The 26,951-nt window shown below is 32.9% G+C and overlaps 1 protein-coding gene across 1 annotated transcript; it reads left to right on the top strand.

The window, feature by feature from the left end:
- Positions 1-8,556: 8,556 nt before the first annotated feature.
- sNPF (short neuropeptide F precursor) lies at positions 8,557-25,750 on the top strand. The gene is made up of 3 exons (XM_089233847.1): positions 8,557-8,637; positions 20,872-20,992; positions 25,332-25,750. The coding sequence occupies exons 2-3, from the start codon at positions 20,890-20,892 to the stop codon at positions 25,529-25,531; spliced, it is 303 nt and encodes a 100-aa protein (XP_089089973.1). The 5' UTR covers positions 8,557-8,637; positions 20,872-20,889; the 3' UTR covers positions 25,532-25,750.
- The last annotated feature ends 1,201 nt before the right edge of the window (positions 25,751-26,951 follow it).

Genomic DNA, 26,951 nt, shown 5'->3' with positions numbered 1-26,951 from the left:
GTTAAGAGGGTTTTTACTGTATTCGAAGCCAACTCCAAACTGCTTTTTCGGTATCCCATCTTGGTGCATTAGACAGTCATGCTGCAGCAAAATCTGAGCAATGAACACACACTATACTCAAAAGTTAAGTAAAGTAACGAAATCAAAAATGCTTACAAAAGCAAATATTTTAATGCTTTTTTGTTGGAGCTTATGCAGATGATAGGGTGAGAGAGAAGCAAAGGACACTCTCGTTACGTGAAATTACTGAGAAAATAGAAAATCCAAAATGGAATAACTGGCGTAGAAAAGAACAATCATACACAGAGCGACAAAAAGTTCAATGAAGAATGTCAGCAAAATATGGGATATGACCACCTACGCTGGTTACACAGGCTCGACAACGTCTATCCGTACCAATAACATTATCAATGACGTTTTGCAGTACCAGTATCCATTTATAAGCGAAAGACTTGTTCGCAACCTCACCGAGGCTTTGGGAAGGGTCATAGAAAGCAGTTGAATGTTTTCCACTTATGTTCTATTATATTCTTTTGGGTTCAACTGGACGCGGCTCCTGAAGGTGGCGCGGAGGCACATGACTCCCTAGCAAATTTTAGTCATTAATTCAATTCTTCAAATGAATTTGTAATGTAATATAAAAAATTAACATATATAACACCATTAAGTAATTTTCCACAAACAAATTTGATGGAAATCAGAAAATAATTATTTTCGGAAGTCCTGATTAAAAAAAATGTGCCCCCGTGTAAAATACGAGTCATATGGTTACCCCCATCGTTTCTACCAACATTCTTCGGCCAGCACCTTTTATAGCAGAGATCTAACTATAGATGGCGCTGCTTTGTTGAACGCTTGGGAATACAGTAAATTTATTAGAATTTGTAAGCAAATTGACGAATAATCAAGAGTGGGCGGAAGAAAAACCACAAAAAAGGCTAAATCCGATATCCCGCTGTTTGTATGGGAGAAGGGAAAAATGGTCGGAATTTTTTGAAGTAGTTTTGTTACAATCACTTGAACTCTTTTCAAGTCTATTTTCTGAAAATCCTAGGACCATGAGCCGGCTAACACTTCGGAGGGTACATAGTGCGAAATATCGATGTTATTAAACACTTCGAAAGAACAAAAATTGGTGAGGAATTTAACAATGTATTAAAAGTGGTTTTCAGCGAAAAATATAAAAAATATGTATATTTTATTTCGGTTATTTCCGCGGTTTTATTCATTTTTAAAGTTTCTGCGGACTTTATGCCCACCCTGTATATCGTTGTAGAAAGAGAGCGCTTTCAAAATATCCTCAAAAAATAGCGTTATAGAGGCGTTCATCGTATCTAAAGATATCGTTGTATCGAGACGAGTTTAACACTAGAATAAAGGCAATTCCAAACAATATTTGAAAAAATATCGTTGTAGTGGGGGTTTATCGTTATATCAAGTATCGTTACGGCTAGGTTTCACTGTATTTTCTATGTTGAAACACAGCATAACTGAAGCCAATAATCGGCTAGTTATGCAAAATGCGTCTTTTTATCTTAAACATCACAAAAGAAACATTTTGTCTTTAAAATTTGATAGATTTTTTTAGTTAAAAGTTTTTATTGGTGTGGGAATCGTCTGACATGGTCTTTTTTAGTATTATAGTAAATATTATACGTTAGTTATACTGGATATACCAGCTTGATACGGTTCTGCCGCTTCAAACGTGGCTCAAGCTCACCTGCCGCCCGGGTGCAAAGCCTCATGTGCCGCCCCTACAGACGACCTTGGTGGGTGACTGACAGGGCTTTGGCCTAGTGACTCTGGAATGAACCTGATTTTTTTAAATACAGAGCTGCACACACCATTGATTACCGAACAAAATATTTGTGGCCATATGTCCCGCTTTTAAAGAAACTGTCCCACATTTTGGTTTAGGATTATTTTTATCGTTCTTCATTGCGCCAGATAACTTGATCCAAATTACAGCTTTTATTGATGAGCCATCATTACCATGACCTCCACAACCTACAGCTGAGTCCTTAAACTGGGATCTTTGCCTGACCCCCCCCCCCCCATAGTAAATTTATAGCGTGAGAGAACTAAAAATGCCGAGAATAGATTCTTCCCGGCCTGGAGCCCTGTCAACCCAACCCTTGTGGGAGCCATGATCATTAATTATACTTAATCTGTAAAGTGAAAGTATAACGAGGCAACTTTTATTAAGAAATTCATTTCAAATTCGTTTCTGGTGCTCCAGAGCCGGACCAAGTAAGAAAACGAATTTTTCCTTTGCTTTTATTTGACCGTTCAGAAAAATTACTGGGCGGAAACACCAAAATGCACCTTTGGCTAATTGCAACAAAGTATGTTCTTGTTTCTGGTATTACGGTCCTAAGCCCAGTCTAATACCTGAAGTTTTCTTCGACATCTTCGTTGTCAAAGTATGACTCGAAAGCGGTATGGTATGTGAGTATTTAGTATTGGAAATATTTTGAAAATTTTGGTGTTTAACTAAAGCCTAAGCTGCCGCCCGGGTTCTTTGCACCCTCGTTTAAGCCGCCCCTGTGCCGCTTCAAATATTATTTGGTCAGGATTTTTTTTTATTATTTGCGTAAATATTCTGCCATATTCGCGGATCAACGTTTTTGCTTCGCGATTTTGATCAATAGGAAGTCTTAAGATTCATCCAGCAATTCTTTTTCTCGTCATTTCAAATCCTTTGGTTTTTTTCCACTTCAAAATACGGTATGAAATCCATGGGAAGGACTTCGCTTCACCAATCCGTCTCTTTATATTTTCTTCCAGACTGTAACACCGTACTAGTATACAGTGTATACAAAAGTTTTTGTTTTAGTTCATTCTTCCCAAACGTAAAGTCCATCATTTTCTGGGATGCCCCGGTTTCATTTATTTTTTAATCCAATCTTCAAGAGCCACGTCTTTTGCTCGTCAAATATATTTCCACTGCAATCAATCTTCATAGATTTACTTTTTTTTCTCTTCTGAACATGTATGCCATTTTATACTTATTTTTTAGATATATATATATCTTTGTTCCGAAATGATGACACGTAATTTTTATATTGTTTTGTTAAATGGAAGAGTAAAAAAAAACGTTTTGTGTTCTTTCATGTTATGAAATAATTTTCATATTTTCACACACAAAAACTCAAAAAGACCGTATTTAGATTTTTTTAAATGCATTTTTTTTTAATATATAAACAAAATAAAATCACAAAACACAAACACATATACAAATGCAAACGTACACATAGATACAAACATAAAAACACTTTGATACAAACACATTGTGACTCCAAGGGACTTCAATAAATCCTTCCAACAGGTCTAAAGGGTGTTATAACTGCATATAGTTCAGACAACACCTTTTATAAAGATTAGACATGTTATAGTATTGTATTTTTGCTTATATTTTACGATTACAGAGTAAGTTAAAATATTAAATTACTCATTATGAGAGTCATGTGGTTATATAATTAAATTACTTATAGTAAAGATCAGTACAATACGTTACACACCAAACATATCTATGCATTGTTTGTACAATCACAACTATATATACACCCATTTATCACTGTACAATTTCTTTCTCTCTCTTTTTGTATTTAATGTAAAATTTTATGCATATGCTTTTCTCAAAGTCTTAATTTCAAATGAATTGAGAAAATACAGTCGAATCACATTATAACGAATTCCGAGTGACTGAATTTCGTTATAACGAAATTCCGTTATAAACAAATTTCCAATTTTATGAACTTTAACATTTATGAAAAATATTTTGTTATAGCGGAATTTTATTCAAAGGAAAATGTTACTTATTTACGTTCTAGATAATAAAGATAATATATAGTGAAATTCCAAAACCAACTGAAGAGCAACTCAAATCAATTAGCATTGAATCTTTTTCTGAATAAGTTTCACTTGCTTAACATATTTGACGCGAATAATCCGTAATTTTTTTGTACAAGTATTGTGGAAACCGAGGAAACAACAAATTTGTCTAAAGCAGTGAGAGATTCCCAACCCTTTTTTTCCTTCCCGCACCCCCTTGTATAACATATTTTTTTTCTGTTAGAAAATTCTGGTTTTTTTCTGTAATTTATTACATTAATTATCCAATAATTAATTTCTACGAATTCTTTTACTTATAGTTTAATGTCTTTTCGGCTATGTCTAATATTCATTTTTTCTTGAAAATTAATCCAAAAACAAAACTAAAAGAAACTTACTATTTTTTAGTACTTTTTTTAGATTTGGAAAAAAAAGATTCATTGAATAGTTCTTCACTTATTGATTACAACCGCAAAAAATGTAAATTAATGTTTCCTTGATACTTGACTGAATTTTTTGACGTTTTTCCGGAGTCATGTGTGTTCACGACAGTATCAAATCTAAGCACAACATGCTAATATAACACGACATACTAATGTAAACAAACCATTAAGTAGTTTAATTGAATAATGGTATTTTTTTCAACCAAAATGGAAAACAAGTACGGTCACTAATCGAAAAAGAAACTTTTATAACTCAAAATTTGTATGACACGTTTCTGCGAACAGAAGTCAGAAGATGAGGTGTCAAAATATTGGTATGGTTCAATTGAAAAATTCAATTTTTATCCTCATTTTAATTTTCCTGAATGATCAGTCAACATGCTGTAGTTTTTTCCCCATCTCGCACCCTCAAAAATACTCTCCCGCACCCCCGGTCGGGAACCACTTCTCTAAAGTATACGCGTGCTCAAACGTATGCAATGCTTGAAAGATTTCGTATCCAAAAGCACATGCAAATTCCAGTCTTTTCTCATGAGTGGGCTGGTAACTGGTACATTTCGGGAATGAATGTCTTGAAACCAGGTGCGTATCTATGGGAGATAGGTTGATTCGGAAAAACTTCGACTAAAAAAAGGGAAAAGCCGGGACGGAGGAAAAAACATAACAACCAGGAGTGTCCTGAAAAATATGGGACAATATACGAGGTGTATTCGCGCTAACTATTGTTGTTTGCAATTTGTAAAATCACCCCTCCCAGATCCGCCCATGCTTGAAACCATGTAAGTTTCTGGAAAAAGGCTCGAACGAATGTCCTGTGAAGACAATTGCACCCACGTCTTGAAAATTTGAAAAAGTCTAGTCTTTTTTCTATGGGATCATATAAATACTGTTTGAATTTGAAATTCCAACTTGGTTCAATTTTTCAAAAATGGATAGATGAAGATATGCCGTATTTTATTGCCACATTGTTTTTATTTGCTCTATGACTGTACATATATTCTCACGCTAGTGGTCAGATAAAGTATAAAGATGTCTCAGTAGCATTGTTAAAAGAAAACAGCTCTGAGAACGTGTTGTTGGTTGGTATTATTTACTCTTGTTTTACTCTGTTTTCGGGAACTGCACACAAGTGAAATGAAATTTAACAATTAGTTTTTATTCTTCTCAGATCACGTTAATTTTTTTATATTTAGTTACTTATTTTTATCCAGTATCCTTTTATTTATGTGTAATTTTTTATATTTCCTTTGTCAATTTTGTTTTATTTCCGACTTTACCTACTTCCATTTCTTTCTTTTTTTAGTTTATTAAAACCACGAAGCAGAAAATAGCCCTTGTTAATAAAAAAATATGTATGCATTTTGAATTTTCATCGTTCACTGTATGTGACAAGCTAATAATTTCCAAAATTTTCGAGAGGGAGCTCGTCAAACTCACTGGACGATAGTTGGACACTGCATCTCTACTGCCCTTTTTAAATATCGAAACCACATTAGTAAGCTTTCAATCCCCTGGGACGGTCCCTTCAACAACACTACTCCTGTAAATCTGTGCGACTGACCCCAACAATTCATTAGCACATTCCCTGTGGAGCCTGATATAGATATCATCTGATCCTGGTGCTTTGCTTGCTCGTGCATTTTTTAGAAGTTTTAGTACTTCCACCTCTTCTACCTGAATATCGTTGGGGATTTTATAACCCGTATATTGAATATCGTTTTCTTTATTAAAAATTGACGCGAAAAAGTCATTGAAAGCACTGCACATGCTTACATTGCTCTCTATTGGTTCTGCGAAAACAAGAAACCATTCCCTTGTTATCAACCTTCCTCAAAGAAAAGTTGCGGAGAAAACACCAACGGCATGATGATCACTAAAACAAAACTCGTCCCCCACCGACACATCCTCGGAACTAGTGAGAACTAAATCCAAAGTATAACAGTACCTCTAGTGGCTTCTGATACATGCTAACACAAAAAATTAAAACTGAATCATAACTCATAATGCACGAATTTACCGGTCAGCAAAACTCTATATGAGTTATGAAGCGAGACTTGATTTTTTTTAGATGTTTACACTGAAAGAGCGCAGGTGTCGGGGGAGGGATATGATCGAAGTATTTATTAGAGTTATTATCGAAGAGTTGTTATAATAAATCGTCAATCAACTGCCTCGACAAGGAGACACCAGCATCGATTGGTAAGGGACAATTCTAGATAGTTGATTCGCAGGGAGTTTTTCTATAACCGGGTTGTGAATAAATGGAATAGCTTACATCAGGGGGTCTCGAATTCTAATACGATTGACACGTTTAAAAATTACGATAAACATATTGCGATAAATCGAGAAGCTATTCATACTTAGATGAGACACAACCATAATTTCCTATGGGCAGTACATTTATATTTATCATAATTATTGGTTTTTTTATTTCTCTTATTGAGTTGCAGTATTTTTGATCTAGTTTAGATATATAGTCGACATCCATATTTTTATGGGAATGTTTTTTGGCCACCTCGTTGAGCATTTTGTCTGTTGTTGCCTTTGTATTTGTATTTGTATCAATGTAACCGATTGAAAAATAAAACCCATGGAAAATATCTTATTTAGATTGTCGTAAAAATACCGATTGTGTTTCTGTTTTAAACTCGATGTTATCTTCCTCGAGACAATTCCCATAAACGTTCGTAGAATGACTCTCACAAACAATTAATGCGACAGTCGTTCAGAATTATTTGTTGATTTCTTAAGGAAATACACAGAAAACTCTTAGCTGACTCCAACTCTAATTTGATTTCTGTTTTCTTAATTGGAGCACAAATAAGATTTGTTATGTGAATTACGTTTTCTCTAATTTGGAGCCTCTGATGTTCTTAAATTGCAGCGAATTATTTCATGGAAAATGTTAAAGAAGAATCAAAACATTATCTTGATTATAAAATTTCTCTTAAGACAATTCAATGGAATTCGGTTCTTTTTTAATTCATCAAGCACTACCAATTTTTGATAAAAATTTGGGACTTTTTTCGTAATTTTCTGTATTATTTGTTTTTAATTTACAAAATTCGTTTTTTAGTACCACTTGATCAACATATGACCCAATACGTGAATCTCTTAAGGTATTCGACTACGTTGAAAACGTCATTTTGGAAAAAAATATTGATTTTTTTTTCATTACTAAATTTTAATATGATATACTGCTACATTTTGTTGAGGTTACGAACCAAAATCTAAGGTCTATCACATGTATTTGTCTAATTACAGTGTTTTATGGACGATATTTGTAGGAAGAAATTCCAAAAAAATCACACATTAACAGGTTTGAGTGTAACTTATTTTGAGTAATCCATACAATCCTTTGAATTTCGGTTCATAACCTTCACATCATTACTATCTAAATTCACTGTGAAAAGAACAAAACAGATTTTTTTGCAATTGTGTTTGAAATTTTGCATGAATTTTTCTTAAAATTAGGTATAAAAATGACTTTTACATAGAAAATGACACAGGTTGTCCAAAATTCATTATTGTTTTCACCATTTTGAGGCACTTTCTGTCAAAAAATATAAGTTCACTCCAATACCATTTTATAGAAAAGTGACAAGAAAGGTAGTCGGAAACCTTAAGGAAATGAACATACCATTACTAATGAATTTTTCATAAAAACTTGATGAGAAACTACAAGAATATGGATTTTTCCTATATATTTATGTGTGTACTATTTTATTGTTATATAATTTACAGTCTCTCTACATGTTTAAAGAAATTAATTTTCAACTACTGATGTAGTTATGGCTTAAAAAAGAAGGTTACTTCAAACGCCAGAAACGCACTCACTGTCATTTTTTTAAGATTATTCATTATATTATGTGGCATTTCGTATCAGATTTCTGTCACTGGATTATATATCTAGTAATATCAAATGCATGTTTAGTGTCTTTCATGTTTTTGGAAGAGAAGAAGCCATTGATTCTCGTTGTGATATCTTTTGAAAAAAAATTGTATGGGGAAACAGATATCGAAAATGCTTTATAATATTTAAAAAAAAAATTCGGCAGTATATTAAAAGAGGAATCGTGGCGTGAAAAATGGATCATCCGAAGGAGTGTCCGGGAAAAGTTGAAGGGCGAAACAGAAACTTTTTACAGGATAAGGAAGAACGGGAACAAAATCCTGGATGCGGAATGATGTTGATAGCGTCCTCTCACCATCCTGTGACGTGTCTCGTGGGCGGAGATCTTTAGCACGACCATTACAATATAAACTCCTTCACAAAGCTCTTTGGGCCAGTCTCTGACGATATAACACCACGACTTTTCCTCTTGATACTCTCCAACAACAAGTATCATTTTACTTTGAGGTGAGATGTTTCTTTTTATCCGATGAATTATTTTAAGGAACTTTATTTTTATGGAATGAGTTTTTTTTAATTTTTTTAGGGTAATTTAATCGTAACATTTGATTAATTTATGACATGTTCAAGTACATTTTGTTACATATATTGGCATAGATTTAAATTTATTCTCTCTGTTAATGCTCCCAGTTTTGAAAATAAAGGGAAATATTAATTCAATTTGATCAAACCTCTGAAATCTTTTCATTTGTTTTAGTGTCTTTAGTATGTCTGTGCATTCTAGTATTTATTGTTTATGAATAGGAATATTTATTAATAACAATTATGATTAATACTTTGAATAGAAATTGTGATTGGTGAATTTTTTTGTGACGTTAGTTTTATTCGTGATGATCAATTATTTGCCTACGCGATAACGTAGAAATTCTTATATATTATATTACCACCACTCGGACTAAAACAATTTGCAACAGGTGACTACTATTATTATTAATCTAGCCTGTAAAGCAGTTCCCACACGTTTATTTGATAACATAGGTTAACAGCTTCATAAATAAGTTCCGATCTGACGTAGCTAATGAGCAGGGAGTCAAACACCAATTCCACGGAAGTCTCAGCTTCAGACAATAGCTGCAAGTGAGAGTAAAGTAACTGTCATTATCAGAGATACACAGTCATTACCATTTCTCTCGATAGTAACAATTGTGGTGGTACGATAACATCTAATGTCAGTTTCCCTATTGAGTGAGGTTCTGATTCCCTTTCAGTATCGAAATATTTCGTACTTCAGAGGAATAAATATACCGAAATATACGGGGTGAATAGCTAACACCTTGTATCCCAAATTACTGGCGAACCGTTTATTCTAGAGGCATACTTCCAATTAGAAAAAGTATCTAAACAGCGTATGGACCTCAGATACGTCATTTGTATTGCAAGAGGTTGCATGTTATTAAAATAAAAAAAAATGACTTTTTATACGTACACACCGCGCTCATAAACCCAATTGGAAAGTTGTTGTCCTGTCTCTCCTGAGGCCAACGAAAATAATTCCACGGTTTTACGTGCAATATTTGAATTGAAAAATCGAAAGAAATTCGAGAGAAAGAACAGCATAAACTAATGGAAAACGCTTTTTTCCCTCATTGATGCTGGTCTTTTTTTACAGCTAAATGGTCTCAAAATTTTTCTGAATTATAGAAAGATGCGATGAAAAGCAAAAATCAACAATTTCAATTGCTGGTACCAGTTTTGAAAATTTTTATTCAAATGTTACGAAGCAAATTTTACACATTTGTGTGTTTCACATTTCCTTGTTTGATAGGAGGCCATATGAACGTTTTAGTTCCCATATATTTCCCTAATTATTACTTCATAGAGGTCCAACTATACCTGATTAATTTTTGCTTTTTGTTGATAATTATTCATATTTTATTTCAATTTTAAACTTTGCTGTAGAGTTTTTATTTCTTTCGGACACTTTCCGTAAAACACGTTGTATACTGAATAGTGCTCTATATATAAGGTGTTCTGTTCGGTCCTAATTCGGCCTTTATGTCATCAACCGTTAGTCGAAGAGGTACGATTCCAATTTAACAAATACTCAAAAAGTGTTCAAAAATCACTGCACCAGTTTCGAGAGTGAAATATAGCGTGTCATAAAATAAAAAAAAATCTACATTTTTATTTGGTCACCCTGTCTTAAAAAATCCCAATTAAAAAAAAGTTGTCCTGTATCTTCTGAGCCCAACAAAAAATATCCGCGTTTCAAAGTGCAATATATGCTGGGATATTTGGCTTGGAGAAAAGGTATGAAAAGCACGGCATTTACTAACGGACAAGTTCATTATGCTGTTCTTTCCCAACTTTTCTCCGATTTTGAATTCAAATATTTCTGCGAATGTTGCAATGAGAAACGTGGAATATTTTTTTACCTTTTAACTCAGAAGAAACAGGGCAACAACTTTCTAATTGGATTTTCAGAACAGGATGCCTGTATAAAAAATTATTTCAATAACTATACAACCATTTGCAACATGAATGACGTATCTGAGGTCTACACGCTACATAGATATTTTTCTTATTGGAAGTAGGCCTTTATCTAGTATCAACGGTTCGCCAGCAATTTGCGGTGCATGGTGTTAGCTATGCACCCTATATGTGTTTTTAATATCACTGGAAACAATTCATTGGCACTCATCATCCTACGGTTTACTTGCTTTCTCATGTAAAGTTGTTGCCCAGGTTTCGAAACTGGATTTCATTAAAAAATTTCCTGCATCCTATTAATAATTAAACTAATGGAACCGCAACGTTAAATCATTAAGACAATATATGTTTTGTAAATATTTTCTCGTCACGGTCGCCTTTCTCTTCAAACATCGAATTTGTGAAAATTAATCCTTTTATCAGGATTCTGAATACGGTCTCCATAACCGAGGATTCCATATAGTCTCTTGTGTTTCAGTTGAAATCAGTTGAATAAATGTAATTGGTCCCAATAGTGAGAAACCAGTGAAACAATTGTAATCACTGAAAGAATTACTTTTACGAGAGAAATATCCTCTCTTCGTACGTAACTAGTAAGTCCCAATTTACAGATGGTGGACAGAATGGTTCACGCACAAGCTTTCGGTCTTCACAAGTTGCTGTGTTTGAGTCCCGTATGGGGAATAGTCGTGTGCAACTATTCGGAATTGAAATTTCGGAACAATAGTTTAATTACCTCTGGTATAACCGTATAAAGAAGTCGTGTATTTCAAAATAACATAAGCATACAGTTATTTATGCTACCCAAAATTTTCCTCAATTTTTCAAGCCAGTATTTTTGTATTAACACGTTCATTTCATATTTTGTTATGCAAGGTGATTCTAAATTCATAAGATAAACTTTAAGAGGTTGTATAGGCTAAGACTCCTAAACAAGCATTTTTGATCATAGAATGTGCGGTCGAATCGCAATAACAAAAGAAATAGAGGATGCAGCACTTTATCAAAAGTAAATACAATACTTTTCTGACGGTTTTGCTGCAGTAAGTGCAATCAAAACCATTCTAGTGTGCAGGGTATTGTAATGCGGAAGGCTTTCTCATAGTGCAACCTGTGTATTTTCCTATCACAAGTTCTACTACAAGTCATTGTACCGCTTGATCACTGTTTGGCGCAGCATAGACTTGACGGTCCTTTGTGCACCAATGAAATACTAACTCTATTCTAATCCGAAGGTGCATATGCACCCTCAAATGGTTGATAGAACAAACCGCAGCAAATCCATCGGAAACATATGATATTTCTTTTTGGTAAAGTACTATTGAGCACTCTCTAAAAACACCCTCCACCGTCTTTATTATTGCGATTTGACCCATATTCGATGATCAAAAATGTTTGTATTATTATTATTGTCTTATATTACCTCTTAATGTTTGTCCCATGAATTTATAATCACCCTGTATACCAGAGTGAGCGTACATTTCAAAACCCTTAAAAATTCCATTATGTATAAATTTCAATTCATCCTGTTATCTGCTTTTCTTCGAAATGAATCCCAGCGAATCTCAGTACTAGACATACGTTGAAAACATTTTTCTTTTACTGAAGCCGGGATTACACTATAAAGGTTTGACAAAATATCTTTTACAAAACTTTAAAAACAAACAACCAAAAACCTATTGGTTCGCTCGAATGTAACCGATGAGCTTATTGGTTGCATTTTTCAAGTTTCATAAAAGAAGTTCTATAAAACTTTATAGTATAATCCCGGCCGAAGAGCTACTTTCTATCATAACAAATTTCTATGCATACTGTATTTAACTGGGTACAAGGCCGGGATTACACTGTAAAAATTTTAGAAAAGTTATTTTATAAAACTTGAAAAATGCGACCAATAATCGTATTGTAGAAGAAAAGGAGGTTAGTTACACATGACTTCCCTTTCCTGAACTAATTCTAATCAAGTGTCGTTGATAAACTTGATAAATACTTGAAATTCATCACCTTTTATCTGTGATTATGCATTATGCATAATGCCATAGTGTAATTTATGAATTTGATAAATATGAAGAAAAAAATTCCAAATGAATCACGTATGTATGATAAATATTGTCAGACTCCGATACAATGATACTATACATGTATGAATTTGATGCGTAGTATATCATATATTATGATTTATGATGTTTGCCGACGAGCGACGCTTTGATAACCGGTAAAAGTGATATCTCTTTCAGTACTTATTAAATTTACCAACGACGCTTGGGTACAATGCATAATCGCCGGTAGAACTGATTAATTTAGGGAAATTTATGAAACTTACCAGAATGTTTGGTAAGTATGCATAACAACCGATTATTATGTATAATAACCATATTCACCACATTTACCGTAGTATATATATTAGTAATATATACCGAATATATATTCAGTAAATGAGATTTTTGGAATAATATATTTTTATTTATTGTTATAAAATAAAATTGAATATTATGAATATTTTAATTTTATTAATATTTATTATTACCGTTTCAAAGTTTTAATCATAGAATGTTAATACATGATTTTGACGGATTCGTAAATTTCAATTCCAAAAGCAAAATGAATAATGTGAAGTGAAATCATGTATGTAAGTACATAAAATATTTTAGAAATGAAGTTCAAAGAAATTCTCTTCTTTCATCATCCGTTCAATCAATTCGCTAGTTGAATAAGCATCTTATATAAAAGAATAAATCATAGCATTTGAGGCATCATTTGAAGTAGGCCGCTGTGGTGGTCGAGTGGTTATAGTGACGGACTCGCGATGCGAGGATCCGGGTTCGAACCCCACAGTGGTGGTCGGCTGAAGTTGGTTTTCTGTGGTTCCCAACTTCAAGGTGCAAATGCGAGCCGATCTCCCCGTTAAAAAGTCCTACAACAGAGAGCAGCAGTCCTACAACGATAAATCATTCAATCATAACACTTCACTCATAGTTAGAGAAACTGGTGACAGATGGCAGCACTACACTACACATAACAAGCATTACAGAGGAAATACTAAAATTTTTTATTTTTTATTTTGGATATTTTATAAAAAGCTCTGTGTTTGAATACTGTATAAACCAATGGTACCGATATTCGATCTGAAAAATAAAAATAAGGAAACTATTTCCAATATTTTACTCTAACAAAAATCCATTTCGTTGTGTTTTCAATTGCATTTATTCAGAATCAACATGAAACTAAAAATGTGATCAAACTACCATAACATTTTGTGCTTTCTCAAATGGAAATCTTGATCACAATATAGGCATTTTTTTCCTCTCATGATAAAATCAGCTCGTTTCCATTTCGAAGACAAAAATTCAGAAGAAATGTGTTCTTAATCTGGTAACAGCGAGTTAAGTTTAGTATAGCCCATTATCATGATATTGACTATTCACAGTGGCACTTCTACACGATAGTACGCTTCCAAAAAAACTTTTGATAGATGTGGAAAATATATGTAAAATTTTATTTCTTTCTTTCATTTCTTTTTCAAACTTATTCAAAAAAAAAATACTTGAAATATGTCAAATACTTGATGTTTCTACTCATTTTTCATATTTTCAGTAAGTTTCATGCTCGTAGCGATCTTTTTTTTTTTTTTGCTGTGAATGTTTTAGAAAGTGAATGATCGACTTTTGCAAAGTGGTAAAAAGTTGGTAAAAACTGAAAATAGTTTCAAATATTTTCCCAATGCAAAGAATGGCAAAGAACTTCTATTTCCTTTTTTCTTCTCGATCACAGTTTCTCTGTGTAAGATGAGCGATGATAAAATGCAATGTAATCTGTCCCTGAATATCCCAACGAAGAAATAATTTAAAGATCGTTTCCTTTTTTTAATTTTGCCGTATCGTCTTTTAAACGTCAATACTAATTGCAAGTTGTCTTTTATGAGAGATAGCTTTTTCAGAATATTTGTATAGTTATATTTATTATGTTATGAATAAAAAACCTATTTTAAACATACCCCCTCGGTTTTTTTTATGAAAGAATAAATAATTTAGTCATCTTTGTCACACCATAGTCATTCTATGGACACAAGGACTCGATAGATTGGGACCTGATACATTGGTTAATGGCAAGGAATTAAACCAATCAGAAAAAGCAAATTGATCATTTTTGATCATCATTGATCATTTTTGTCGCACCACGGTCATTTTCTGCACACGAGGGCTAATTAGACCGGGACCTACAATTTATTGCCGATTCCGAACGGCAGGCTTGTTTTTCATACTCATCGAGAGGTTGGTGCGCTAACCAACCTCGATGGGGGACTCCCTACGGTAGCAATCTTTGCTGCGGTCAAGTCGCCGTTTTTTGTTGTACCCCTGTGTCAGGAAAGTTTTCTGACAAGGACGAACTGGGTATCGAACTCGCGACACCTCTAAACATCCTTTGGTACTTTAGGCGAGCATCTTATCGACCGGGCTACCGCGACCAAAAAAGCAAATTGAGTAGCAATTAAATGTGAGGACATTTGACTGTCACTGAAAATTCATCTAATATACATTTTAAGCTTGTAACAATTCCTCCAATAAGCATTTCAATTCAACTTTTCAACAGAGCTTTTGAACAGATTATTTTGACATGAGTTTACAGTAGGCAGCAAATATATTTTGTAGGCACGATATATCGTATCTACATTTACTTATTTTCATATCGAATATATGTCTTATTCACTAACTCCATTCTCAAAGTATTACGGACGTGAAATAGTCAATCAAGATCTGAGGAAAACTGTACAAATTCGAGGAAAATCTTCATAAACGTAAGCATTTTCTAGAAATATTCAATTTGGACTGTTCCATGAAATATCACTGGTATACAAAATTCCTTCCAAAGTTTCAGTCATAGAATGTGAATACGTGATTTCTTTTTTCAGATTCGTGAATTTCATTTCAAGAGCAAAATACATAATTTGAAGTGAAATCGTGTATGTCAAGGTAAATAGAATATTTCAGAAATGAAGTTCAAAGAAATTCTCTTCTGGCATTAATTCAGTCAATTCGCTAATTGAATAAGCACCAGAATAAATCACAGCATTTGAGGCATCTCACATCATTTAATGTAGCAAATAATCAAAATACTTAAACTTTTTATTCTGTATATTTCATAAAAGTTCTATATTTGAATACTGTGTAAATCAATGGTACCAATATTCAATCTAAAAAATAAAAATATAAAGGAAATGAAACTATTTACAATATTTTACTCTAACAAAAATCTATTTCTTTGCATTTTCAATTGTATTTACTCAAAATCAACATGAAAATAAAAATAAGATCAAACTACAATATATATAATTTTCTGCGTTCTTAAATGGAAAAATAGAATTTATCATGTGCACTTTTTGCTACTCAATTTTTTCGATGCGTATTTGAGGTATGGTATACTTCGACACATTATGGTTATTAATAACATCAATGAAATATATGGACTGTTAACGTGTATAAAGAATAAAATGAAGCTGACAACTATTTATTATGTTTAAACTACTTGTTTTACATGAAACCCGAACATTTACTATTACTTCGTAGGTAAGCGCACTTTGAATTATAAATATAGTTTTATAATTTTCCTGTGCCTTTTATATAATACAAAAAATAAATAAAAGTTAGTGTGAACATATATAAAAAAGGAACAGGTTGAACCTGTTCAATTTTTTCCTTTCATATGCACACATTTATTTTTATTCCTTTTTTTTTGCACACCTCTGTAGTGGTTTCATACGATTTAACATGGTGACAAACTTTACTCTAACAGAGATATCATTAAAATTATTATTTATTTCAAAAAAAATTTTCACATGTTTTTAATTGTATGCGCTATTCTATGACAGTACAAAGTTTTCCATATCTCTGATACTTAATTTGTTGTAAATTTTCAAAAAAAATTCATTAAAAAATACTTGCGCACACACACACACACACACACATGATAAAAAACCATGTCATCAATGTAATTGAATATAAATCTATTCAATATAAAGGAAACTAGTCAGTTCATGAAATGAAGCAAAAGTTTGAGATTTCATTCACCCAATCTCATTTAAAATTAAATTTTAAATTTAAAAATTTTCGAAATTTAAATTTTAAAACTTAATTTTAAATAAGATTGAGTCAATAAAATCTCAACCTTTTGCTTCATTTCATGAACTTAACAGTTTCCTTATTTTGAATTGATTTTTATTCAATTATATGGTATGAAGTATTATATTATTAGTTATGGTATTTTATCATGCGTGCAAAGATGTTTTGTTTTAAATGAATTTTTTTGAAAATATACAAGAAGTTAATTGCCATAGATAATTAAAACTTTGTACTAGCATAGGCTAGCCCATAAAATCAGAAACTTGTGTTAAAAAGTTGAAATAAATCTATGGTTAAGTAGTATTTTTAATTATATTTCTATTAGAGCATAGTTTTTCACCATGTTGAATGGTATGAGACCCCACCCCTTAATCTGCCTTTCCCAAATATATGAATAAAATAAATATGTATATTTTGTTTTATTTCTCTTCTTCAGTTTATTTCTGCAAAATTTTATATCAAAATTACTCATCCGAATTTACGTAAAAACATTCAACAGCTGCATAACGATAGTTGAATATTGTTGAAATATTTTGATAAGATTCTTTGTATATATATGTATATATAGAGATATGTACACACACACAATATAGAATATATACAGTATTATATCAATTCAATCGTGAAAGCTTCGGAAGTAAAATGTCTGAAAGTATTTCCTAAATTTAAGACAACACCGGAAATAGACCTTTAAGATCCCGTATTTCTTGACTTCTTGTATAAAAGAAAAATACATGCTTGAGAAACGTCTTCAATGGAAGTACCATTTGGGGACGAAGTGTGATCTCTTTTCCAGAATATAGTCAACTTTTATTCGTTGTATCAGGTTCGGCTGTTACTACAGCAGTCATTTCCAGTCAACACAGAGAGTTTTCACTCAGTTTCTTCCTCTTTTCTTAATTTTCTTTAGATGGGCATTCTTTTGATTTCGAGTTACCTGAAATAGGTGATAACGATAATAAAGTTTTCCCATTTAACGTGAATGGTTCCATAAAACTGAGGCTTTACAGATCGACGTCGTTGATTTTCTGTTGTTGAATATACGATTTTTTCTCTTAGTTAATTTCTAATAGATTAAAATTTTGGAGCCCATCAAGGAAAACAAATCACTAAACTTTCGGAAATTTTTAACATCTGCTTTAAGATCTTGCCAGAAATATTTTCGGAAAGTTCTTCTGAAAATTTAATTTTCATGAAAAAAATTTCTTGAGGTCGAAACGTACTGATATATCGATAAAAGTCGTTTTGAAAAAGCTTTATTTTATCATATAATTTAATGTCTCGAAAATAATAAACTTTCAGCGTTAATGTAAAAATGAAATGTGTCGTTTTCTGTCGTTATATGTTTTTCTCAAAGATTTTGTTTTGTCAGATCGGCTCTATTTTTCGAGATAAAGCGAAAATTAAATATCAATAGTGATACATAAGCACCATACACATCACATAAAAGTGTGCTGAATGTAAATCGATAATGAACTTCATATCAATAAACAAAGACCACTGATGCCTGATCATGGTATGAATGTTATAATATATTGAATAAACAGGAAAATAAATAAAATTATTCAAAGTGAAAATTCGGCGCAAAAATTAATGGCTGCTGATTATATACGGAGTGATTATAAAAAAACTATCCCGACATATGGGCCCCTAACTATCATACCATTCACAGAAACTGAATGAAATTTTGGCATAAGGTATTTTGAGGTATGGGCTCAAGAATGATATGGAAAACAACAGCGTCACTCTAACAGTTACGGTTACAGTGAGAAAATGTCGAAAATATCAAATGGCAACACCAAGTTTTTTGTATTGGAATGCGATCTCCATACTGAAAAACACTAAATAGCGTTGGAATGGCACCTGTAGCACGAAAATTCCCGGAGCTAGGCAAGGAAAAAGTAAAAAGGACTTTGCCGTGCACCAGAGCATTAATGTTCGTCACACCGTTTCTTCGATCCCAGCCTGATTAGTCGTCCACAAGATCATGTGGAAAATTTGTGAAACACAATAAAATGCTTTATTTTATGCTCCTTATTGGTTGTTCTCACTTTTAGCCTATCTACCGCCGGTGATTTTCATGCTACAGTTGCCGTTCGAACGCTATTTAGGGGTTTTCACAATGGAGATCACATTCCAATACAAAAAACTTGGTGTTGCCATTTGATATTTTCGAAATTTTCTCACTGTAACCGTAACTGTTAGAGTGACACTGTTGTTTTCCATATCATTCTTGAGCGCATACCTCAAAATACCTTATGCCAAAATTTCATTCAGTTTCTGTGAATGGTATGATAGTTAGGGGCCCATATGTCGGGATAGTTTTTTTATAATCACCCTGTATATTGAAATTTTGGGATATGCGTTATCTTAAAAACTAGAGCCGGTTCGGCAAACTCAACACCAGTTTTAAAATCAGCATCCTCGATATACCTAAAACCGATAAAATTCGCTTGGAAACATGAAAAAACAATTTCCGTTGAACAGTGTAATATTAGTAATTCTTACATAGCTAACTCTCTGTATGTTTATCGTACTTATAAATTAAATCAATTCAATTTGTCCTGACCTAAACTTTTGTGAACTTGTAAATAAAAGCTATGTAAAATTCGAGACATTCTATCTCTCTTGTCAAGATTCAAACTTACAACTTAAAACTCAAAACTTAAGCATAAATCCTAAGTCATCTTTCGCTTTGCTGCGAAAGCAAGCTCGTCCTGGCCTAGAATATGATTGTTCTGGATACCATATCTACAGAAGGATGTAGACTTGGTCGAGAGGTTGAAGAAAAGAGCCACCAAGGAACTGGTACGTATGAAGAACTTGAGCTACAAAGATAGAGTGGATTTATTGAATATGTTTTCTTCGGAATAGCTAATTCTTTGGAATTTTCAATGAGATGGATATTATGGATTATGAAATAATCGTTACTTCGTCATTCCTCTGCTTCGACTCGGAAACGTCAGTTTTGATGGTTGGTCAGGGACATTTCTAGGTTGTTGTGTCGCAGAGAGTATTTTTTTAACAGGCATGACTGCATGAAATAGCTTACCTTCTGTTGTCGTAAATATCACCACGATAGGTATGGCTAAAATAAAATGTAACACTCAAGGTGAGAGATATTGAGGAAGCTGTCCATACTTAGATTTGATGACTACCCTATTTTTATAGACAGTGTACTGTGTTTTTTCAACGTTTTTTAATTTCTTTGATATTATTCTTAATTTTTGGTTGCTGTAATGGACATTCTATGGACATTCATATTTATTATATAAAGGAATCTTTTCAATAATATTTTCTTATACAGGGTGGGCAAAAAGTCCGTAGAAACTTTAAAAATGAATAAAAACCCGAAAAATAACCGGAAAAAAAATGGTTTGCAGGGTTAGCGTCGCTAGGTCACGGGAATTTTTTTAAGACAGGAAAAATTCAAAAAAACAGCCGATAGGTGGTGCTTGTACGAGTGACTTCGGTGGAAATATGCAAATGAGACGGTTATATGAACTTGTGCTCCTAATCCACAACCAGTTCACCGTTGTAAACCGCGTATGGGGACCTGCTTCACTCTGGATTTGTGACTCGCCTGCAATGGGTTATCCCCTGTGGTGGTGGTCACATATAATACATACTGCTGTAATAAACGATTGTAGTAGTAGTAGGTAGGGCCTCCAAAGGATGGCTCGGGAATCCATGATGTTCTTAAGTCAGCCACCTCGTTGGGCAATTTGCCTGTTGTGGCGTTGTATTTGTATTTGTATTTGTATTTGGAGGAATTCTGTTCTTCATTTGCGTATCTTTTCTTTGACTTGTGTACGTCAGCGCTACCTATCGGCTGTTTTTGAGTTATTTTTTCCTATCTTAAAAAATTCCCGTGACCTAGCAATGCTAACCCTGCAAACCGTTTTTTATTTCGGTTATTTTTCCGGTTTTTATGGATTTTTAAAGTTTCTACGTACTTTTTGCCCACCCTGCATATATTTACTAAAGGTAGGCTTTTACTAAAAAGGCTTTATGCTAAAAGGTAGGACATCCCTTAATATTTGTATTTATAAATTTTTCGCATCCCATGACATTGATATATTTCAGAGCTAGGGGTTCGTCAAATTACGAATTGATAACTGTTATTTATTTATAGTGTTTATTATCTGAAAAGATGTGTTCAACACTTTTGCGGCTGGTGTTTCTCACCTTGTTTGTGACTGTCTTTGCTGAGCACGTGGTAGCCATCTCCGATCAAGAATGCCGAGATGCGTTACGTAAGTTCAACCTTGATTAACCTCAACCATCGTTAACCGGACAGTAAAGACTTCAAAATATCACTATCCACAGTGTTTCGAACCTCTCAGTATGTAGTTTCATATCTGTATTTCTTTCAAAGAGAAAATCCGTTTTACTCAAATAGTAAAAAAAAGCAAAGAATTAGCTAACAGTGAGTTGTTTTCTTTAATCACGGTATTATCATACACGCGGTAGTGTACCTGAACTACGAAGAATTGATAATCTTTTGCTTGATACTAGCGCAATAACAAAGAAATTAATAATAAAGGCAATTGACAAGCAAAAAACCACAAATTTCCAAACACTTTTCGACATATTAATGGGTATCATCACAGGATAGCTGACTACTATCACGCTAACTTGGATTGATTATCAAATCTTAACTCTAAAGTTGCTCGAAAAAGAATTACGTCCGGGCAAGTTAAAAACTGTGGTCAGAATTTCTAACCGTCAGACCTTTCAGCGTATAACTTGAAAACGAACGCTATTTTTTTTATATTTTACGTGGACTATATATAGGCAATGTTTAGTATCAAAATATCGTCACGCACACGCCCACACACACACATATAACCCATCCAACTTTTACAATAACATCTTAAAATTTTGCATTCATTAACGACGATCCATAAATTCGGAAAATTCATTAAAGTTCAAGATTCCAGTAAGTCCCTGTTCTTTGTTCTAGGACTTAGTACGAGATGTTGTGATCCTCGTGAATTTTCATCATACCCTAAGAATTTCCCTATATATACCCCACGGTACTAGAAGAATATTTGCATCGAATTAAAGAGGAACACTTTTCGTACAATATGTGAATTAAATGTCTTCCAGCCTGACATAGATATCCATGTTCGAAGCAACTTTACATAAGCGTACTGCTCAACCAATAAAAATAAATGAATAATGAAGCATTTTGGTAAAGCTTCGTCTAACACAAGATGAACATACATCAGCGATGCAATCCAAAAGCTAATTCAACTGATGCATGATAAGACAAGCTTGACGTATTTAAATGCAAATAAATAAGTTCAGTTCCTGTGAACAATCAAAATGAATGAATACGAACTGTAAGTTTTCTTTTCTTGAATGTTTTTTTATTTAAAAAAAATTAAATTCGGTAAGTACACTCTTTTCTAAAGTTTATTGATATAGATTAGCTGGATACTAGATTAACGTAACTGAATTATAAAAATAGGGTTCCGATAAATATAAGGCTGCCGATGTCTAAGTAAGGTTTGTAAGTATCATATGAATTTTGATTTCGAAGTGTTTCGCTCAAAACTGCGTCTCACATCTTTAGTGAAAATATAACCGAAAAGAATTTGGTGTGTGTGCGTGTGTGTGTGTGTGTGCTATTTTTCTGGTAGAATCTGTGTTTCAGTATCATTCTAACCATTGAATGTGTTACAATGCAAATCTATATTCTTTGCTTCTCATATGTAAATATCACTTTCCAATTAATATAGCGGTGACAATTATAGCAAAGATATCCAAAACATATATCTTAAGAAAGTCACACAATGCTTATCACACGACAAATCGGAATTTAATAATTACATTATAACATTTAACAGAATCCGATCCTATAACTAAGACAAAAGAGTCGATGGTAGCTAGAAGCACAGCTTTGTTAAAACCATCTTCCCATTTAGATTTAGCTGCATTGATTTTTTTTCTGAAATATAGAAACATCTCAAATTTTAATACCCGTTGAGTAAATTGATGAATACAAATTTTGTTCGGTCCAAATATAATGAAAAGATTCGTGTTCATAATCTCACGATAGTCAATAGTCCTCGTACCGATAAAGGGAAAGATTCAGTCTCATTAATTGATGTTCGTACAGATATACAGTGGAATTCTTCATGGTTCGATGAAATTTTAGGCATATCAAGTGCATCGACTAACGAGTGAAAACACTTTGTAATAACTTTTTAACGAACTTTGGAAAAATTTAAAATACCGCGCACATAAAGGATATAGTTTTCAATAAAAATACTTTGATGTAACAAGTAATCAAGGGTTATTCCCTGTATTTGTTAAGTTTTACTTTCAAATTCAAAAGAAAACAAAAATTCTTGAAAATTTCACGCCATTACTTTCTCAACTAGAAATTGTGAGAGCAATGAATTATCAGCGTGAGGAAAAGAAATTAATTTTACCCATCGCTGTATATTAACATTTAGGTATCCATTAAAATTCATAAATTCAACACGGTTTCCAGCTGAATGAAGGTACGTAAATATTGTGAAAAGTTAAGTAATTTCGGTTTGAATAAATTGAACTGCGTTATTAAATTTTTGTCCCAAAGTTTCCTTCTAAATCCTCCGTTAAAATTACACCTGACCAATGAATATCACCTCATAAAAATTTTTGCCGGAAGTTTCCTTAGTAAAATGATTGAACTTTATCCCTTCGCACATCTGAATTTTCAGCTGATGGATGTTTATAAATACTGTCAAAATATTTAAAATGTCTACAATGACTAGAAATCGATGATATCATTAAAAGTTCCTTATTAGATTCAAGGTAAGTGATGAATAAGCGGATGGAGAGATGTCGAGAAGACTGTTTCAGCGATATTAATTTTGCAAAACGATTTCTCATATTTATAACCTTGTCTAAACATCATTTAGTATTTTACATTCTCAAGCATTAAGGTTAACCGAGCAAGGAGTCCGAAACACTTCCACAGACGGGAAATTAGCACTTGCGAATGTCAACCATCGTCTAAATAACTTGGAGCTATGTGCAAAGAAGCACATAACCATGAACTCTTAGGAAATTGCAGGTTTTACGGATTACGCGTTTCTAATTACGCTAGTTTTAACATTGATCTCAGAAAATCAAATTAAATTCAATAAATAATTTCATTCGAGAACATTTACCATCTTTTAATTTTTGTTTTATTTTAAATATTTTACGTGTGAATAATATTTTGACTACTGAAAATGAGATGTGCGTATTTCTAATTGGACTGAAACTGGATTTTTATAATATGATTGATATTTGGTCAAATTCCACACATCGGCAATTGACTTATATAAGAACAACGATCGAGCTTGAATGACTACGTTATTTCCCGAGACATTCATTTTTTATTTAACGTTATTATGAAAACGTAGCTCTTCAAATTGTCTCGACTTAGGTTTGGTTTTCTTAGAGGGTTTTTTCTTTTTCTCATATAGTCAGAAATATAAAAGGTGATCTAAAAGTCACAGGAAATTTTGAAAACCAATAAATCGCAAATTATTTATTTTAGGACGACGTAGTTTTTATAGAAATACACTGAAAAAAAATGGGGTGGGTGTTTTTTCAAGTAATATAACAATATACTGCCGGAATAGCTGCATTTTTGGCAACATGTTATTCGGTTAAGTAAATAGTTTATATAGAGTAGAGGTGATTTACCACGAATCTTCTTAAACCAGGTTAAAGGTCAGTTGCTTTCTGATACCCACATTTCTACCTCTTGGTCAGTAGTGATGTTATATATATATATATATATTCTGACAGTTCTCTTTTTTTTTCATTTTAAAATATCCGTACATCTACCCTGAGCGTTATTGGGAAGAACGTCTCATCCTACCGTAAATATTTTAAATATTTATTTTCAAACCTTTTGCGACTTTTTGATTATTAGGTGGTGTATATCTTGTAATTCTAAAAGTCACAAATCAATTGGTTTCACTATACATTACAATAGACGCTGTGCATTGGAATAGAATCAGAATTTTATGACTACCATAAAAAAATAAGTTGCAACCTCAGTTATTGTTCAATTTAAAAGTGGCTCACAGAAGTTGCTACTATTATATTTAAATTGGCGTTGACTTATGATACCAATTCGAATCTGGTTTCAGTTTTGAATCATATGAAATACCTGGTCTATCTGTGAAAAGCAAATACAGAGCGTATAATACATGCATTATTTAAATTTCACATCGTACATTTAAAACCAGGCAACATGTCTAAGAGAATGGACTTCTGTGTGTTTCCATTCAAATAAAACTACTTTATAAAAATCCGGAGTCTAACGAATTTTTTTAGCCTCATAGAATTAATCAGTAAATTAACAGATAAAAATATGCTGTCTAAAGAGGAGAATTTGAGGGTTACAAACTAGTCTAAAAATAACTGAGTGAGAGAGAGACTTTTTATTCTTTCCTCTTAATTTTCTTTTATAGTTTTAATATAGCAAAACACAAGAGGAATTTTGAATAAAACAAATCGTAGACACCATTCCTGAAGTTGTTGCATGCATTCCTTGCGTATTCTGCATGTTAAGTTATTCTTTTTGCACCTCTTTTGCAGTACGCCTCCGAGACATCTATGAGTTGCTGCTGCATTCCAAATGGGCTCCTGCAGGGTACAGTATGAACCACGAACTCGTCCGTAAAGGTGACAGGTCACCTTCTCTTCGTTTGAGATTCGGGCGCCGAGCAGATTCAACATGGGACAACATGGAACGCCAGCAACAAATAGCTGGTGGTGAAGAAGAACGAGTTGATTAAATTCAAAAAAAGACATTTCACGATTTAAAATTTTTATTCAGTTTTAGTGAGATATTCTGACCGACTCATGTATACATTTAGTTTCAAAAGTACTGTTATTTGAATAACTTGAGTTGAAAGCTTCTCACGAAAGTTTTCGTACCACAGAAAAGTAAATGAATGAAGCTATATTGTTACAACTGCATAGCTTTCCTTGAAATAAAAATTACAGGAGATCAATGTTTCTGTTTTTATAACTTATTTTTGGAGTTTTTCTCAATCATTCATAACAATAATACTCAAAAAAATTGAAAACATTTATCTGTTTTTTAGGCTAATGATTAGGTATGTATTCATTGTCAAAATATATCATTCTATACAGGTTTTATACTATCAACCGCTCAATAATTACACACGTGATTGCTTGTGAAATACTAATTCAGAAAAGTTTTTTCCCCGTTTTAGGATCGGAGAAATATTAAGGGAGTTATAACTTTCTGAAATTCTGTGACGTGTCAGTTTTGCAGCTGTCAGTTACGCACCAAATACTCAACAAATAAAAAATTTTCCCTATACAGTTGGATGCTGATTATTGAAAAGGAACTGATATATTCAATCCCGTTACAAGCCAAGTTTAGTTATTTTCTTCCACGATTGGCGCTTTTACTTCTTCTTCGTGTAGAGTGATATTAACCTTGCTATTACGTGTTACCTTCACCCCATTATGCTGGAAAATTTATCACCAGATTTATAAAGTGCTAGCCAAACAAGATTTATTTGTAAAATTTTTTCCCAAAGTTAACACTATTTTGCCAAAATGTGGTAATTTGTTTTCCTTCACTGTTAAGTTAAATTTTTTGAATTAAAGGGCAAGGGAAAAAAACTGGTTTGTTCAGCTTTAGCTTTCTTGATTACTCTCAGGGTTATATATAAGGGCATTTTGTTATCACCTTAAAAACTCCAAGATATACGTTTAGTGTGCTTTCAGTGAATTTGACAATATTCGAAAATGAAGTAATAACTTTTTAATGCGTTATAACTATTGTAATTATTGGCACTTAATACTCCGTAACTATTGGTCAAATCAAAAAACTGAAAACACTTTTCCATATTAGTTTTCACAAGGAATCACATGGGTAATTATTGGTCGGTCGATAGTATCCACCTGTATATATTGGACTCTCTCCCTCTCTCCCCGTACTAAAAAACTACAACAAATTGTCACACAAACATTGAACATGTTTTAATCAGAATCATCTAAAAAAGTTTTTATAAGCAACAGAAGCATATTTTATACCTTACCTTTTCGGGGATGATAAACGTCCGAAAAGTAGTAACACCAAAGCAATTCATGCAATCAATCATTTACAACAACGATGATATCCTGGGTGATATTTTTTGTCGGAATTTCCAGCAGTGATTTCTTTGCATTGATTTCCGC

The sequence above is a fragment of the Pholcus phalangioides genome, unplaced genomic scaffold (genome assembly GCF_987345545.1).
Source record: "Pholcus phalangioides strain wild (caught in Gottingen) unplaced genomic scaffold, Ppha-v1.0 ptg000007l_1, whole genome shotgun sequence".
NCBI classification, from domain to species: domain Eukaryota; kingdom Metazoa; phylum Arthropoda; class Arachnida; order Araneae; family Pholcidae; genus Pholcus; species Pholcus phalangioides.
Note: the sequence above shows the minus strand (reverse complement) of the source record. Positions and strands in the feature narration are given on the sequence as shown.

What these genes read in the sequence shown, in the direction of transcription:
- sNPF (XM_089233847.1), top strand. Translation starts at nt 20,890, where the DNA reads ATGTGTTCAACACTTTTGCGGCTGGTGTTTCTCACCTTGTTTGTGACT. An exon ending in AGAATGCCGAGATGCGTTAC is followed by an intron (nt 20,993 to 25,331) that starts GTAAGTTCAACC and finishes CCTCTTTTGCAG; the next exon opens with TACGCCTCCGAGACATCTAT.